This window comes from Triplophysa rosa, linkage group LG10, assembly GCF_024868665.1.
Source record: "Triplophysa rosa linkage group LG10, Trosa_1v2, whole genome shotgun sequence".
NCBI classification, from domain to species: Eukaryota; Metazoa; Chordata; class Actinopteri; order Cypriniformes; family Nemacheilidae; genus Triplophysa; species Triplophysa rosa.
In genome coordinates, this window is record NC_079899.1 from 10715456 (window position 1) to 10731847 (window position 16392).

The 16392-nt window shown below is 40.5% G+C and overlaps 1 protein-coding gene across 9 annotated transcripts in view; it reads left to right on the plus strand.

The window, feature by feature from the left end:
• The window catches only part of dtnbb (dystrobrevin, beta b), a 40510-nt gene that overhangs the window by 3034 nt on the left and 21084 nt on the right, over positions 1-16392 (plus strand). For 8 of the 9 annotated variants that reach the window (XM_057343721.1, XM_057343725.1, XM_057343724.1 and 5 more), the window contains 6 exons: positions 1565-1778; positions 1853-1938; positions 3292-3446; positions 3544-3649; positions 4002-4168; positions 8509-8633. In XM_057343721.1, coding sequence (XP_057199704.1) covers positions 1565-1778; positions 1853-1938; positions 3292-3446; positions 3544-3649; positions 4002-4168; positions 8509-8633 — 853 coding nt within the window. The remainder of the gene's footprint in view (positions 1-1564; positions 1779-1852; positions 1939-3291; positions 3447-3543; positions 3650-4001; positions 4169-8508; positions 8634-16392) is intronic. The other variant, XM_057343723.1, reaches the window with a different exon arrangement.

Here is a 16392-nt window from a genome sequence, read left to right on the forward strand (position 1 = left end):
TACAAACCACAGCAAATGAGTTTATCAGTTTGTCTTAAGGGCCATTGACAGGTGACATGTTCTTGTATACCAATATGGTCAATAACCGTGATGTCATAAACCAAGATTTTTGATATTGTGTTAATACTACACCTTAAAGTAATATTGAAAATAATTCAGCACCTGTTTTAAGACTCACAATGGATCTCTGTCTCCCTGCACTCATATTTTCATTGTGATTCACTGGCCAAAATAAACACAAAATACACTAAATTGAAGATCATTTTGACTGATAGCATTATTTATTTATAAAAAAACAGGTCAATATTGTGATCATATCATTATTGTGATTTTTTTCGGCATGATAATCGCTTGGTGGAAATCTGATATGTTTTTTAGCATCTCACATGAAAAGCTCAGCGTTTTTAAGGTGCTCTGTCAAGTTAACAGCACTACAACTTTAAAACGCACACAGGCAGTATCTGAATTTAAGAGAGATGGTTCCTAAAACTTGGATGACTTTAGGATTTTTAGAATTAGCTTTTCCACTCAGTGATGCCTGCACTGAAAGTTTGTGTGACTCAAACTCTCATGTGATCTCATTCTTCAGTTGGTGTTTGGAGAAATGTCATTATATGTTAGGCTTGAAGCAATGCATGCTGGTTAGAATTTTTGTCTGACTTCACACAACACGAGTGTTGCATCACTTTGATGCATGCAATAAAAGTACCATTGATTTGAGAGAAGACAGCTGTTGCTAAATCCAGTCACAGTCACAGTCAAAGTTCAGCACCAGTGAATTCTTCGGCCGTTCGGCCCAAAAAGGACCCAGAGGGAACGGTGGGAACCCAATCGGCCATGGCATGCCCCAGCTCGTCCTCATTTGGCTAGATAATAGAAACTTGGCTTCTGTGATCATATACAGTATTATTTGTACATTTAGGCAAAAACTATTGTTTGTCAACTGCATGTTAGTATAGGAACAACCATTTTGACGAATGGTTCCACTAAACCAGAGACCACCACAAATTTATTTTTAGTTTTTCTGAACTTACTATTTATAGGTCTCTTTTGAAGTAAAATGATCATTTTTGTTTCATTCTGTGAACTAGTGACAACATCTCTCCCAAATTCAGAATGTCTTTTTTTTCTTTTTTTCTTTGTATTTATTTGCAGAAAATTGAAACGGCACAAACTGGTCTAAATAACAATAATATGCAATGTTTTCAGATATTTAATAAAGCAAAGAAAACAAGTTAATGTTCATATTTAAACAACACAATATTCATTCTGATGCATATTTTATGATCAGTTAAAAATGAATAAACGATAGAATAAGCCAGATTTTTTCACAACTTTCATTTTTGCATTCTCTCAGTCTTTCACATTGCCGCTGAGTGACTTTTTCATTCCTGAGATTTGTTTGGGTTGAAATTCTGAAATTGCCACAATACGTACAGAAATGCTGATTAAAGGCACAACTGGATTGTTCTTTTGATTTTTCCATAGCTGTACATGCTTGTATCGATAGTTCAATCTTTTTACAGAGTCCTTTATTAAACTACTTTCATCTTCCCTGTCGCAGTTCACCTGGTGGACGTCTGGAACATGATCGAAGCCTTCCGTGATAACGGCCTGAGCACATTAGACCACAACGCGGAGATTAATGTGTCACGCCTGGAGACCATTTTGTCCTCCATCTTTTACCAGCTCAACAAGCGGCTGCCCACCACTCACCAGATAAACGTGGAACAATCCATTGGTCTGCTGCTAAACTTCATCGTGGCTACTTATGACAGGTGTGTGTATGGAGTTTGTGTATGGAGTAAAATGGCTTAGAATATCTTCTGATAGTGTGTTTTCTTTGTTTCAGTGAAGGCCATGGGAAACTTACAGTGTTTGCCATGAAGGCAATGCTAGCTACCATGTGTGGGGGTAAAATACTTGACAAAATACGTTGTGAGTATTATACTACTTAAACAGCTATTCAGAGACGACTTACAGAGAAAAAAACATTCCCAAGAGACATCAAATGATGTCCATATGCTCTATATGGAGGTGTGATTGATTAGCATTGAGTGTATGCTACTGGGATGTAACTGCTACATTTCTCTCTGCTAAATTATTAATATGCTTATAAGTACACATACACATACACATCCTTTCTTTGAAGCCATGTGCACAAGCTTCAAATTCAAAATAATGAACAGTGTGGGGTTTTATCCCAAAATGTTCACTGAGTGTTTGGTGCCCTCTTGTGTACATTCGGGGGAAACTTGCAATTGCGTTCTGAAGCAAATTTGAAGTCCTTGCAAAATGATCACAGAGATGATTAACAAAATGATTAGTCCTCCTAATAATTTAATTGATAAATCTTATACATTTGATTAGAAATGTTTAAATTTGATTACATTGAAAATATAATAATAATAGTAATATTAGAAATCAATTCATTAATAATTAGTCTTTCAATGTCTCACAAATTAAAATGATAGTTTTAGTTTCAAACGTTTTAGCTGTGTATAAAGTTTCTTATAGTAGTGTACATTTTCTAATGCAGTTGTATTTTTATTTATTTATTTATTTGTATTTATTTATTTTTTATTTAGTCTTACCACAGAGAGTGTAAGACTACTGTTAATGTGAGAAATGCTTTTTATTTGCTGTAAAGAGAAATAGTTAAATGCTGCCTCATTTCGCTGTTGTCCTTCTGAAACCTTGTATCTGCATATTTCATGATTTTTTTTATTGCCATAAGTCATTATTATTAGTCACCCTTCTTGTTTGTCACTGGGTTTTGAAAATATCTAACCAATAAAAGTATTAAAAAGTGATTGTCAGCTTTTAAAAAGTACAGTGTTTTTTCCCATGTCCTCAAAAACTGTGAATTTGAACATCCGAGGTTTCGGAAGGACAGCGACGATTGTAGGACATTTTGGACAAAAGCGTCTGCTAAATGAATACTGTAAATGTAATACCACATGTGTTTATCTGCTATACAATTAGTGAACATTTAGGAAAACAACAGCATATACTGTAGATAGACATCAAAGCTAACAGACATGGACTAAAAGCCACTCGAATGGTGATTTCTTACAGAAAATAAACTCTGTTTTAATATATTTGTGACCTCATTTCAATAGGATGAACTTCATTTTATCTCGCAGTTGCAATTAAACATAACTAATATAATCCTCATGCATTATATATGATATGGTAAATTAAACATTCATTGCTGATTTTGTAAATGCTCAAATATTTATTCACTTCTTTTGTTATGACTTTACTCAAATTGACTACTTTCTCCTTTAGATATATTTTCCCAGATATCAGACTCGAATGGCGTGATGGTCTTTGCCAAGTTCGACCAGTTCCTGAGGGAAGTGCTGAAGCTCCCCACGGCAGTATTCGAGGGACCTTCGTTCGGATACACCGAGCACTCTGTGAGAACATGCTTCCCTCAGCAGGTGACTACACTAATCTCCCTCAGATAACAGCCCGAGTTCCTTTAAAGCGAACTTGTCTCTGAGTCGTACTGAGAGTGTCTTATCTGTTCTTTGTCAGAAGAAGATCTTGCTGAATACGTTTTTGGACGTGTTGATGGCAGATCCACCCCCACAGTGCCTCGTCTGGCTACCTCTCATGCACCGACTCGCTAATGTAGAGAACGGTACGAGCTGCTTTTGGAGGAGTGGGAGATTGCGTGGTTTTTTACATCTATTTTGCATCAGCCAGTGTGTCTGGACGTTGCCAAATGATACAAAATTGTGCCATAATGTTGTTACCACATGTTAACATGAGACATGTGCGATTTACACATAACCGACTTTACCGTTCAGTTAGTTGGTTCAGAATGAATTCACCAATAATATGAGCTTAATTCACATTCCAGTCTATGCACCCTGCAGGTAAATGACTTTCTCTAACCATGTTTTTTTCTTTAAAATCAAATGACTTGCAGTGGACGTAGAATATAAGGTGAGTTAACAAATGTGTGTTCAAATTTTTCTTGTTTGTCACAGTCTTCCATCCAGTGGAATGTTCGTATTGCCGGAGTGAGAGCATGATGGGTTTCCGGTACCGCTGCCAGCAGTGCCATGGCTACCAGCTTTGTCAGAGCTGCTTCTGGCGTGGTCATGCCAGCGGTCCCCATAGCAACCAGCACCAGATGAAGGAACACTCCTCATGGGTACGCACTGTCTCTTTAAAGCCCCACTGCAATGCCTTGGAACGCGCAGCATTATTTGATGTGTTGCCGTAATTTCAACTGAAAAATGCAGAGAGAGCGAGACATATCGAGTGACCTCTCCCCCTTTTAAAATAACCAATAGCGTTTCGTTTACGGCACACAGTCAGCCTGGCAAAGCTGCATTTAACAGCGGAATAGCCACAGTGGTGTAAAAGTCTATCGAAAAGATCGGTGATAACAGTGGTGTGTCATTTGAAGCTTGTTATTTACGTTTATCAAGGCTGCGATGTCCGATCTCTTCCATAGAGCCTTAACATACAACATTCTGTATACAGTAGACTTGAAACGGGTCAGATTGGTTTTGTTTTCTCAGCGGATTTGCGCGTATGATCAGCTCTGTGCTATCATGTCTCTGAACCGGAGGACAACCGCTCGCGTGACACTGACGCGAAAGTAAGACTTTAATGTTAATGTTAATCTCCCATCTAGTGCATTATGCGTCATTCACCATATAGGACAAAACAAGTGTGCGAACAAGTAAAATATTTTCAATTCTTTAAAAAAACCCTAAATGTAATACTCATTTTAACCTAAGGAGGCCGCCATGTTCTTTTTCGATGACATAATATGGTTGCACGCACAGGCAGCTAAACTGAACACAGACACACTTCTCTCTCTGTCGTTAGCTGACGGGGACTAATATTAATGTGTGCTCTAACACAGAATAAATAACCAAACAGCAAGCATCTTATTATTGTGTTTATCAGTATATTCTCATAATGTATAAAGTATACGATAATGGTGGATGATGATGTCTTAAATAGTCTTAACTGTCTTAAAGACGGTCGTTTAAAGCTGTTATTTAATGCATGTTTACCTTGAACAGACGCTTGGCAGGCAGGCTGGCTTGTGTTAAGAGGACATACCGCCACCTACTGTTCCTGTGTATTTATATATCTGATCTTAGGTTTGACGTATCATATTTTACTGTTATGTATGGAAAACGTGTGTGCTTCGCTGTAACGAAAGAGAACAGGTTTAGGTTGCAAGCATTTGACGTCACGGATTTTGACGCGAAAAATGGAGGCCTCCGAGTAAACTTTTTTTTCAAAGTTTATGAATACTGTGACAGTTATACTGTTTTTTAATTTCACATTTATAAAGTCAAGGCCATTGTTAATATATTAAGCCATACAGTACATCTCTCTATACCCCAGGTTCCTTTTAAGGCTAACTTATTTTTAATAATAGGAAAAAAACTTTCATTTTGATTTCACTGGGGCTTTAAGATATATAGCTTTTAGGAATTATGAATAGTTCTTGTTACTAATACAGATTAGTATTATATTATTGCATCATTTGTTTTTCTCTGTTTGCTGTGTGTGCAGTGCATAGTACTGTATATGTATACAATGCTGATTTTCTGTAAACACAGCCAGATGGCATAAATGAATCAAATTTGCTGAAATGTTTAGTATACAACAGGGTACTGTATCCCATGAGCTCACCCTTAGTATTGCATTTGAAACAAAGCCCTTGTCATGATCCTGCCTCACCTTGTCATGCTTTTCTAGTCTTGTGGCAGGGTCATGACAGTCCCCACGTTTTTTGTGTGGAATGCATGGTCATTGTTTGTGTATGATGGCCATGCGTTCTTCTGTCTCGTCTCTTGACCCCGCCCCCTCGTTTCCTCGTTTAGCTTCCTGCCAGAGTTTGATTCCCCACACCTGCCTATTGTTAATTATCCCTTGTTAGTTACCATATATAATGCCCTTGTGTCTTCTGTCCTGTGCTAGTTCGTTTTGTTCCATGTCCTTGATGACATTGCGTCTTGTTCCTGCCTGTGATATTATCCAAGTCAAGTCTAGTCAGTGTAAGTTTTTGTCAAGTGTTGTTTTTGTCCAGTTTTAGTTAGTTTTTACGTCCCTGTGTTGTGCGCGATTATTATTCCCTTGTCAATGTTGATTTACCCCCTCGTGGGTCTTTGTTTTTGTATTTTTGTTAATAAATCATTGTTTCATTAACCCTTTACCCGCTGCCTGCATCTGGGTTGTCTGTCCTTGCAATCACCCTGACATAATGAACTAGCCAACACTGAACCCAGCAGACTGTGAGCAGTCTCCGCTATGATCTTGCCAGCCCCATCTTTTGTTCGGCATGTGCCAGGGGGATCGCAGCATGTGGGTCTTCGCCCGGGAGCTCCTGGCCGTGGCAAGGGACACGGAGTTCAGTGAGGCAGAACTCAAGGTAGTTTTCAACTGCTGCCTCACTGAACCCCTCAAGCCAGCGGAGACTGAGCTATTGAGGCCCCTGTACTTCGGGGACATGGTCAGGTTCGTGGAGAACCAGGACGAGCCCTGGCCCACTGTCCCAGCCTGGGCATCTCACCCATTGGCCACCGTCCCGGAGGGCCGCGTCTTGGCCACTGTGACCCTGGGGAACTCAGCCCCATCCGCCTCAAGCTCCGCTGATCCTGTCCCGCCCACTGGTCTTCGTGGCAAGCGAGGAAGGATGGAGTCGTGGGAGTCGGCATCCGATACTTCCATCCCGGAGCCAGCCGTACTCCCCGCCGCATCTCTCCAACCTGCCACTAGTCCAGTGGTTCGCTCGAGGAAGAAGAAGCGGATGAAGGGGTCACTGATGCCGCCAGCTCCGGGCCCGCCGATATCAGCTCCAGTTCCGGGTTCGCCGCAGGCATCCAGTCTGGTCCAGCCGCAGACATCCAGTCCATCCCAGCCGCCAGCTTCCAGTCCCGTTCCGACCACAGCGCCGGCTTCCAGTCCCGGTCCGGCCGCAGCGCCGGTTTCCAGTCCCGGTCCGACCGCAGCGCCAGCTTCCAGTACGCCCAGCCACCGGTACCCAGTCAGGTCAAATTGCCGACAACCAGTCCTGGTCCGGCAACTTTGTCCCCTGGATCTTCCCCTGTGTCGTCTCCCCATTCCCTGTCCAGGTCCCCCAGCACCGCCTCAATGACCTCCCTGACCTCTGGTCCTTTCCCAGTCAGCCCTGGACTTCCCCCTGGCTTTTGCCTTCCCTTGTTAGTCCGCCCTGTGCTCCATGGACCTCGCCTACCTCAGCTCTTGCCCCCTGTTTTGCCCTCACCCCTGCTTACCACGCCCCCTGGAACTTTCCCCATGCCCTCTGCTGGGTATGCCCCACCCAAGCCCGCTTTCCTCACCAGACCCGCCCGGACTCCACGCTCTCGTCCTTCCCCTGCACCTTCCCAGTCAAAGACTGTCCCATCCAGCCCCAATCCCTTTGGACTTCCCCCCCTTGAACTCTTTTGTTCCCCCACCCCCCTCCCATGTTTGTTATTTTTATTGTCGCAGCCCAACCCATTTACTGTTCTTGCTTGTTTGCCACTGTTGTTATTTACCATGTTTTCTTGGTGTTTGTCTGTTTCCCAGTCGGTCTTGTCTTGTTAGTGTGTACCCTCAGGGGATGCCAGGGGTCGTCCGTTGAGGGGGGTAGTCCCCACATGTTTTGTGTGGAATGCATGGTCATTGTTTGTGTATGATGGCCATGCGTTCTTCTGTCTCGTCTCTTGACCCTGCCCTCTCATTTCCTCGTTTAGCTTCCCGCCATTGTTTGATTCCCCACACCTGCCTATTGTTAATTATCCCTTGTTAATTCCCCTATATAATGCCCTTGTGTCTTCTGTCCTGTGCTAGTTCATTTTGTTTCATGTCCTTGATGACATTGCGTCTTGTTCCTGCCTGTGATATTATCCAAGTCAAGTCTAGTCAGTGTAAGTTTTTGTCAAGTGTTGTTTTAGTTAGTTTACATTCCTGTGTTTTCTGCGATTATTATTCCCTTGTCAATGTTGATTTACCCCCTCGTGGGTCTTTGTTTTTGTATTTATTTAATAAATCATTGTTTCATTAACCCTGTACCCGCTGCCTGCATCTGGGTTCTCTGTCCTTGCAATCACCCTGACAGCCTTTCACACAGAAACTTCAGCACAGATAACTAAAAAATATTCTTTAGTGTTTGAAGAGCTTCATTTTTTTTAACAGCGCCATTGATTCGACTTTTAACTATTGTCCCAGAGCTCAGTCACATTGCTGGAAATTACAACTTGGAAAACGATTCGCTCTGCCTCCCAAATCCAATTATAGGAGTTTTTCCCTATCTTACTACCTCCATAGAGGATTTATTTTAACCTCAGAGCAAGGATTTTGCTGAATCAAAAATATTTTTTATTAACTCTAAATGAAATGATAATAAAATATTCTGGCCGGACATAAGAAGGTACGTTCGATTTTGTTTGTGTGAAGAATGTGGCTATGCAGTAGTTGTTAGGAGTATCATAGCTTTTTGGTCTCGTTCTTATTTTGCAGAAGTCTCCAGCAAAGAAGCTCAGTCATGCCATCAGTAAATCTCTGGGCTGTATGCCGATTGGAGAGCCCCCTCACCCGGTTTTCCCAGAGGCAGCTGAAAGACCTCAGGACCTGGTGCACACCACGTAAGTTCAGTCTAGTGCTTCACAACTCTTTCTGCACTTCCAGCTCTGGACTGTATGAATGAAACGGGTAAACACGGAAAATATATTATTAGTCACTTGCCATCGCAATCTGATTTCCAGATGCTTGCGTAGACAGGACAGTTTTTTTCTGACTGTGATTACATTTAGCTTACAGTCGAGTGTTTTCATTGTACTCCATTAACAGGGTGAGCAAGACTTGATGCTTTTTACATGGCTACTTGCCGTTTGAGTAAATTGTTAGACACAAAATGTTGAGTTTATTAGCCAATGTTACATACCCTCTTAAGAGGAATAACATTTCATTTCGGATTTAGGCTGAGACACAAAGTTCAAACATGACAAACATGCAATTTGGTTTAATCATTTGTAAATATAATTTCATAAGTGTTATTAATAAGGCATATTTATATTTTATTTATTATAATTAAGGTTATTTGTGAGGTCAAGGTGAATCGCAGTAGCCAAATGACAGTGTGTCATTAGTTTTAGCACATGTAGGAAAGCATTACTGCTCATCATTGTCAAGGATAAAATTCTCATGACAGCAGATCAAGATTTATATTACTTTTTATCATTACTTCATTTAGAGATTTATGGGTTCTGGTGTAATAAAGTCTACGTTTAACTTGTAGTTTTAAGTACTTGAAGCTTGAAGTTTATACGTGGTCACAAAGTTTATTAAAAATATTCTTTCTTGTACACTATTTTTACCACACTATTACAGTCTTTTTGACCATTAGGTCAATAATCTTGGAACAGATATTTTAATAGGCAGAAACACACTGTACTCTACATATTCAAATTGCTATCAGGTCATAATAATTGCAATCACGTCCTCTTGTCTGTAAAATTTCACATTATGTTTCTTATTACTATAGCAAGATTGAGAGCGAATATTGATCTACAGATCCGTCATGGGAAAGAAATGTAATTAGAAAATGCCAAGAAGAAAGATATTGTGTGTAAAAAAATATATAGGTGCAGTTTTCTCATTTGGTGCATTATAAATATCAGGGACTTGAATCAATCTCAGACCTTCACAGAAACCCTGGTCTTTAAGTACTTTCATTAACTCACACATGGACTTGAGGATTGATGAAGTCCATAAAGTCATAGCACATATGTGCCCTCCGCTGGAGGAAAAGTATAGCAGATTTACAATATTCATTTTTTTTATCAAGTACCACCAGTGTCATTTGATTATGAACCATATGATGTATCATCAGCTCGGATAATGACTGCAGGCATTTATATTACTATGCATTTAGTGTTTGAACTGCGGATGAGGGAAATGGACTGCAATAAAGCAAAGTGTTTTGCGGTTAAATGCCAATCCTTAATACCAAGGTATTCCAGGCATGTTACGTTTGACTCATACTATAATGTCTTGTCGTTTAAAGTCATCGTGAAACATTATTTATTTGTTACTACTGCGTATTACAAAATCATCAGCATTACAAAAACTCAGAATTCTATCTTATCTCTTTAGTTAACATGGTGATTTGGAACATTGAATCTTTGTACTTACAATAGAAACTTATGGCTCAAGGAATTTATTGAATAGTGAAAAGTGGGTGTTGGGGAGAGAGGCGCCGGTATGAGTACACTCATAGAAAGCAAATGTTCATTTTTACAAACAATGGCGATACGCAGCACGGCTTGGCGCAGCGTACAGTGTGTCCAGTGTGCGACCCCCTTGACACTAGCTATTGATGCTAACTATCGCCTAGAAAATTAAGTCATTCCTGCAGCATTCTATTACTCCAAATATTGAGGTGGCAGTCTGGATTAACACCGTTGGAAAACCTGTCATCAACATCACACCTGTCCTGTCATAGTGTACCCGTTTTGTTTATGCCACATGAAAGTATGCTATAAAAAACAAGACCCTCCAGTGTTAAGAACTCTCCCAGACAGAAAGCCTCCGATAGGGATGAAAATAATAGCCAAAGTGCACTGTCATGCTCCAGTGGCGTTTCAGACTTGGCAGAGAATAGCTGCACTGAAACTGGTGGATTTTTAAATTTAATGGAAGCCGCTGATAGAACCTGAGGCACATCCCCTTGAGACTGCTGCTCTCCTGATCTCTATAGAGACGTACAAGCTCTTTAAATCAAATGTTTCCCTCGCAGACATTCTCTTTGACCCTTAATGTCTGTAGCAAGAGATGGTGGATATCTGCCAACAAGACAAGTGAAAATATTTTTAGCCCACAGACTTTTTTGGAATCCTTTTAGGAGTCATCTGAAGTGAATCAATCCTCTGAAAGAGATACGCACAGAACATTTAAGTCAACATTAAATTAAAATGTAGACGATTAAATGTAGACGATTTTCACATGCACATGAAAGAGAAAAACATGCTTTCCTTTTTTTGTTATATTACCAAAATGGAATAACATGCTTAGCCACTGAAACTTATTCTGAATCTTCTTTATTTTGTGTGACATCACAATTTCCTCTTTTCCAATTACATGCTCCCATACTGGTTGGTGAGACCCACTTGTCATGATCCAGTCAATATCAAAAACAAATAAATCAAGAAAAAACACATTACAGTTGTAAAACAGGTGTGAATTGCATTGCACGTTGACAACAACAAAGTCTGTTTAGGGAAGTCGTGCCACTCGGCAGCCATGTTTGCAACGCGCCTCCGGGCGGCCATATTGAGCGTTGCATACAGTGTGGACAAAATGTAAAATTATAATGGGTTCTAATGCGTTCTATTGTCTTTTGCCGTGTCGCGCCGCGTCCAGTGTAGACACGGTGTAAGACAGCATTTCTAATTTTCGTAGTTTCAATTTTTCAAATAATCTTTAGGCCAATATTTGATTTTATTTCAATGAAGAAAAAACATTATTATGTGAAAATCTGTTAAAAATCACAAGTCGGAGCCGATAGCCTTGTGGTTAGCGCTCCGACATATGACGCTATTAGGCCCGATTCACATTTCGCGTCTTTTCCACGCGCATATTCGTTATTTTAAATGTAGACGCGCAACATTTTTCAAGGTGCGTCGGCGCCGCATCGAGATGGAAATAGTTTTACTTTTCGGAGTGCCGTGCGCACCCCGGGAGTCATTTGTAGAGAGAAAGAGGCACGTCTCGCGTTTTCCGCGCGGTTGTAGACACGAAATGTGAATCGGGCCTTACTCTCCGTGCAACCCCGAGTTCGAGTCCCACTCTGCTTCCTCTCCTTCCTACTGCATTATTAAAGGCAAAAGGCCAAAAAATAAATCTTAAAAAAATAATAATAACAGTAAAAGTCTGTAAAATTATGTTTTTTTTTATTTTGACTTCTAATCAATTATTTTTGCACATTTTTAGCATAATTTACCATTGACATGCACTTATATTTGTCTTTGATTTATCTTTAATGATCTGAGTATTTCATAATTCAGATTATAAATCTTTGTCCCGGAACTTTACATCAAAAGTACCTCCAGCATTTCGGGCAGCCAATGGATCCGTGCAAACATTTCCGACTGCTTTTTACTACACCTCACATTCGGTCAGGACAGACATAGTGTTGTCTCTGACCTGACGGTGACATCCATCAGCCCGATCCAGCACATTCCACTGTCACACGCTGCAGAGTCAGAGCTAAGGAAAATCACGTCCACTCAACCCCATGAATCAAACAGACACCGAGAGCGTTTCAAAATGGGACGAATTTCTCTGATGAACTGCTGGGATGATGTTTTGCTGACAGCTGCATATGAGGGCTACAAAAACCTGCTTTTCTGATGTTCTCAAATCTGACAGATGGAGTTCTGCAGGGCGGTCTGAAGCATAGGCAGGCACAGATTTCTCAGTGGAAATAAATGAAGCTAAGCGGCGCAGAACATATGGTTTCTTAAATCATCGACAGAATGTTTGTGGGATGCGTGCTGGTAAATACAGCTTTTGTGCTATGGAGTCCGATAAGGCTGTAGATTTTTACTGTAACGACAATATGAAACAACAGGAATGTGACGCATGTCCGAAAAAATAAAAAGCAAGGCAAGGCACACAACACTAATGTTTCACTGCAAATTCGCTGTGTGTGCTCAGCGCTGGATGTCAGATCTTATGCATTGATAAAATTAAACTGATACAGCATATTAGATGCTCCATCTTTCTCCAGATGTTGTGCTTCATAAAAGTACTTACTTCATTGTAATTAACCTAAGAAGTGGGGTGGCTGTGAATGGCCCTTGATGTAATTGATTTTACCTTGAAAAAAGATGTGAGCGTAATTTTTACTTTCCCTCTGAGGGCAGAACATGAACATGAATAAATCCACATTCATATTCATGTCTGGCGTTGGTTTGCTCATCACAGTCTTAATAGGGTTTCGTCTTGGTTTGATCCGATTGTGTGGGTTGAGATGAATTGAGGGCCACATGATAAATCCAGATATAGGGTACCTGAAAGTGATGATACCAGTGATGAAGCAGTGAGGTTACCCGTTTTATTCTAAAGCGATCTGACCAATGCTGTTGTTGTACAAAGTGTTGCTCAATCATTCATCCTGAGACTAAAAAAATCTGTCACAGGAAACAGCGCATCCTAATGCGCTCACGTTGTACGTGAATGCTTGCCTAAAATCTACGGAATGTGCACCTGCGGATCTGAGCGGAATTACGTGGATTTTAGAGCTTGTCATTGACAAGTTATACACACACAACGGGAGAGCATAACTAGTATGTTGTGACAGATTTTTCAGCTTATAATGACGAATGATTTGAGTCGTTTAAAATGAAACTAACCGCAGTGTTCGCCCCTGTTCATTAGCAAAACAAACAGCTTGCCGCAGCTAAACATATTAACGCACATAATGTATTAACATATATACAGCTAAACTCCAAGTGCCCATTTGCCAAATAACATATAAATATAGAGTAAGTTTAACACTGGCTTTGAATGTTCTATTTAGCCCCTGACTGACTTACATTGGCAGCTTTGTCTCGTTCGGTCGGTCTCGATCCCTCTTGAGGAACAACTTTGAACCTAATCCTGCTTGTACTGTCCCAGGTTGAAAAAGCACTCCAGTTTGAAGTGATTTGTGCAAACAAGCAGGTTTTTACTTATGGTTTCTGAGGGATTTCCACTAAAAATAAAATAAATCCACTCCTGTCTCTCCGAGGTTGGGACTCTTATGCAGCGACTTCATTACATTTTGCATGTTTTCCACGAACTTTAGCCATGGCGTCACGTACACCGCTGTCGCTTGTGAAAACAACAATGGCGGCAGCGCCGTGGGTGGAATTGTGTAGATTAAGGGGCGGTAACATTATAATAAGAGCCTCCCTCTATGTCACAACAGGTGCGAAATCTGAACGGCTCGATTTCTCACAAGCTTGCAGGGAAAGGCACACCAAAACAAACTTACTATGTTCTTGTTTTTCACGTTTTTTTGAATTGGTAGATGCATCGGGGACCCATTTATAGCACTTAAACGGGGGGGTAAGTCTGATTTTCATCCGATGAGCCCTTTAAAAGGCTTTGGTTTTACACATACCCAGGTTCTACAGTGTAAAATATGAGAGTTATGTTTCTGTGTGGGCTACATTCTGTATGGATATTTTGCTGTAAATCAAACCCTCTGCATCAGGAGGTATTTTTAGCAAAGAATACAGTACCTTTTTCTGGGGATATGAAATTGTGTGCGACTTCAGAGTAGAAGTGCAGGCAGAGATTAGGTAAACCGAAAGAGAGAGAGAGAAAGAAAGAGAGGGAGAGTGAGAGAGAGTGCATCTGGATCGTCACAGTGTCACATGACTGTCAGGTTTCCTTGGAGACAATAGCAGTGTTGTGCATTGAGATGCTCCTTCAGCTGAGCTGAGAACAGAACTGGCAGCTGGACGGAGCGGTCACTTTTTGCGTCTCGTGCTTTGACAGACGGGTGCACTTTACCCTGCGGGAGGTGAGCGAGTTATTTGCTTTGAATAGAATGTTCTTAGGCTTTCCTTAAACAACCAAATACACGTTGTATTTAATGTGCGATTATAGTAAATGTGTTGAGGTGTAAGTGTGCTTTTAGAGATGCCATGTGTTTAGATCGGTGCACGCTGTCAGCCATTTCATTTAAGGTTTACGAGAGACGCGACGCTGCTCGCCTGTCTGGATTGCAATAAGGCAGCATTTCTCAAAGCCGTGTGACATGACGCTAACAGCCACGGGGAACATTACACGGGGACATCTCTAATGCAAATGATTCGACCCTCGCCGACCGCTCGCTGCTTTTGTCAGACTCCTGAACTAGAAACCAACATGCTTTTGGATGTTTCTTTTGAGAAATTACATTTGAGAATTTTGGATTGCAGTAAGCAGAAGCTCGGATAACAGCGTTATCAGGAAAGCCTAAAAAAGGTTACAGAATTGTTGGTAGGCATGAAAAAGAAAACAATCCAGACAAGTCCTAGAAATTTCTGTAGTGGATGTAGAGTTTTATAGCCAGTTTTAAAAAATGATGAAATTTGTACTAAATCGGGAAGTTTGTGTTATTTTGCTGTTTTCACTGTATGCAATAACTCGTAATAATGCAAATATTTTGAAATGTTTTGGAGTCGTCAAATGTCGGTTGCACTTTATTTTACCGTCCTGCTCTACATGTACATACTACGTTATTACTGTGTATTTAGATATTAACCCTTAAACTTAAATGTGGATGTGACAATTCACTTACCTGACAATTACGCATTAAAATTTAAAAACAATCTTTAAAAATCACAAGGGTATTTAAACCACCTAATATTGACATCTGACCGATCAGTATGCTAAAAAACCTTTGGTAAAAACTAGATTTTTTTATCTTAAGGTTGACATTTGCATGGGATTGCCCATTTACACTTTTTTTAAAAGCTGTACTTATTTTATGTTATTTTGTTAAGGCAGATAAAGCATTTTCTTCAGTAATTGTCTACATAGTCTAAAAGCATTATCATTTATATATCATAATAAATATTGTTATTGATCAATGTGGACAAAATAATCGTGATGACATGTTTTGCATTGTAAGTGCACACGCTGTAAAATAAATTGAAATTTCGAATGGTCTTATGAACTAAAAACTTTCCAGGACACAGTGTTCAGTGCTCATGTTCAGAGATGTATTGGTAGTCGGCGGTGTATGTACATCAGAACTGTTGGGCATCAGGTCCAGATAATTCCTGTGGCTTTGTTTACTCACACAAATTACTTTCTGCAATGTCACTCGCTCCCGTTCCACTCAACCTTTTCCCATTTCTCCAGCTTTAATTAGAATTCTTCAGAACTCTTTGTCTTCCTGTTAATCTAATTAAATTTGAGCAAATAGCATTAAATTAAAACGTCTGCCGTCTAAAAAGCGATTATGACGGGAAGGTTTAATGTAGGCTAAAATAGCGAAATTTTGTCGGTTTGACACCTCCTGTGTGGACAGCCGTGAGTGGCATTTGTAGCTTTATAGATGTGCTTGACTCAAACTCTGTAATTTTGCAGTCGGCTGAGGCCAGTGCCCAACAACATGAATGATACCATTCTCATTTCCTCCGGGGCGCCCGCGCCTTCCAAAAGGTAAGAGCTTCACACAGGCTCTGTCTGCATGCTAAGTGTGTGTGTTTTTAAGCCCCTCCACTTAAGCCGGTTATCTAAAATGGCTTGTTTTGAAATGATGCCGCGTGCGGACGAGAGGAACGCCGTGGCGTCTTTCTCGAGGCTGAAAATTTGTCGTGTTTATGGCATTGCTGCAGAATTAAGCTGAATGTTTGCCTTTCA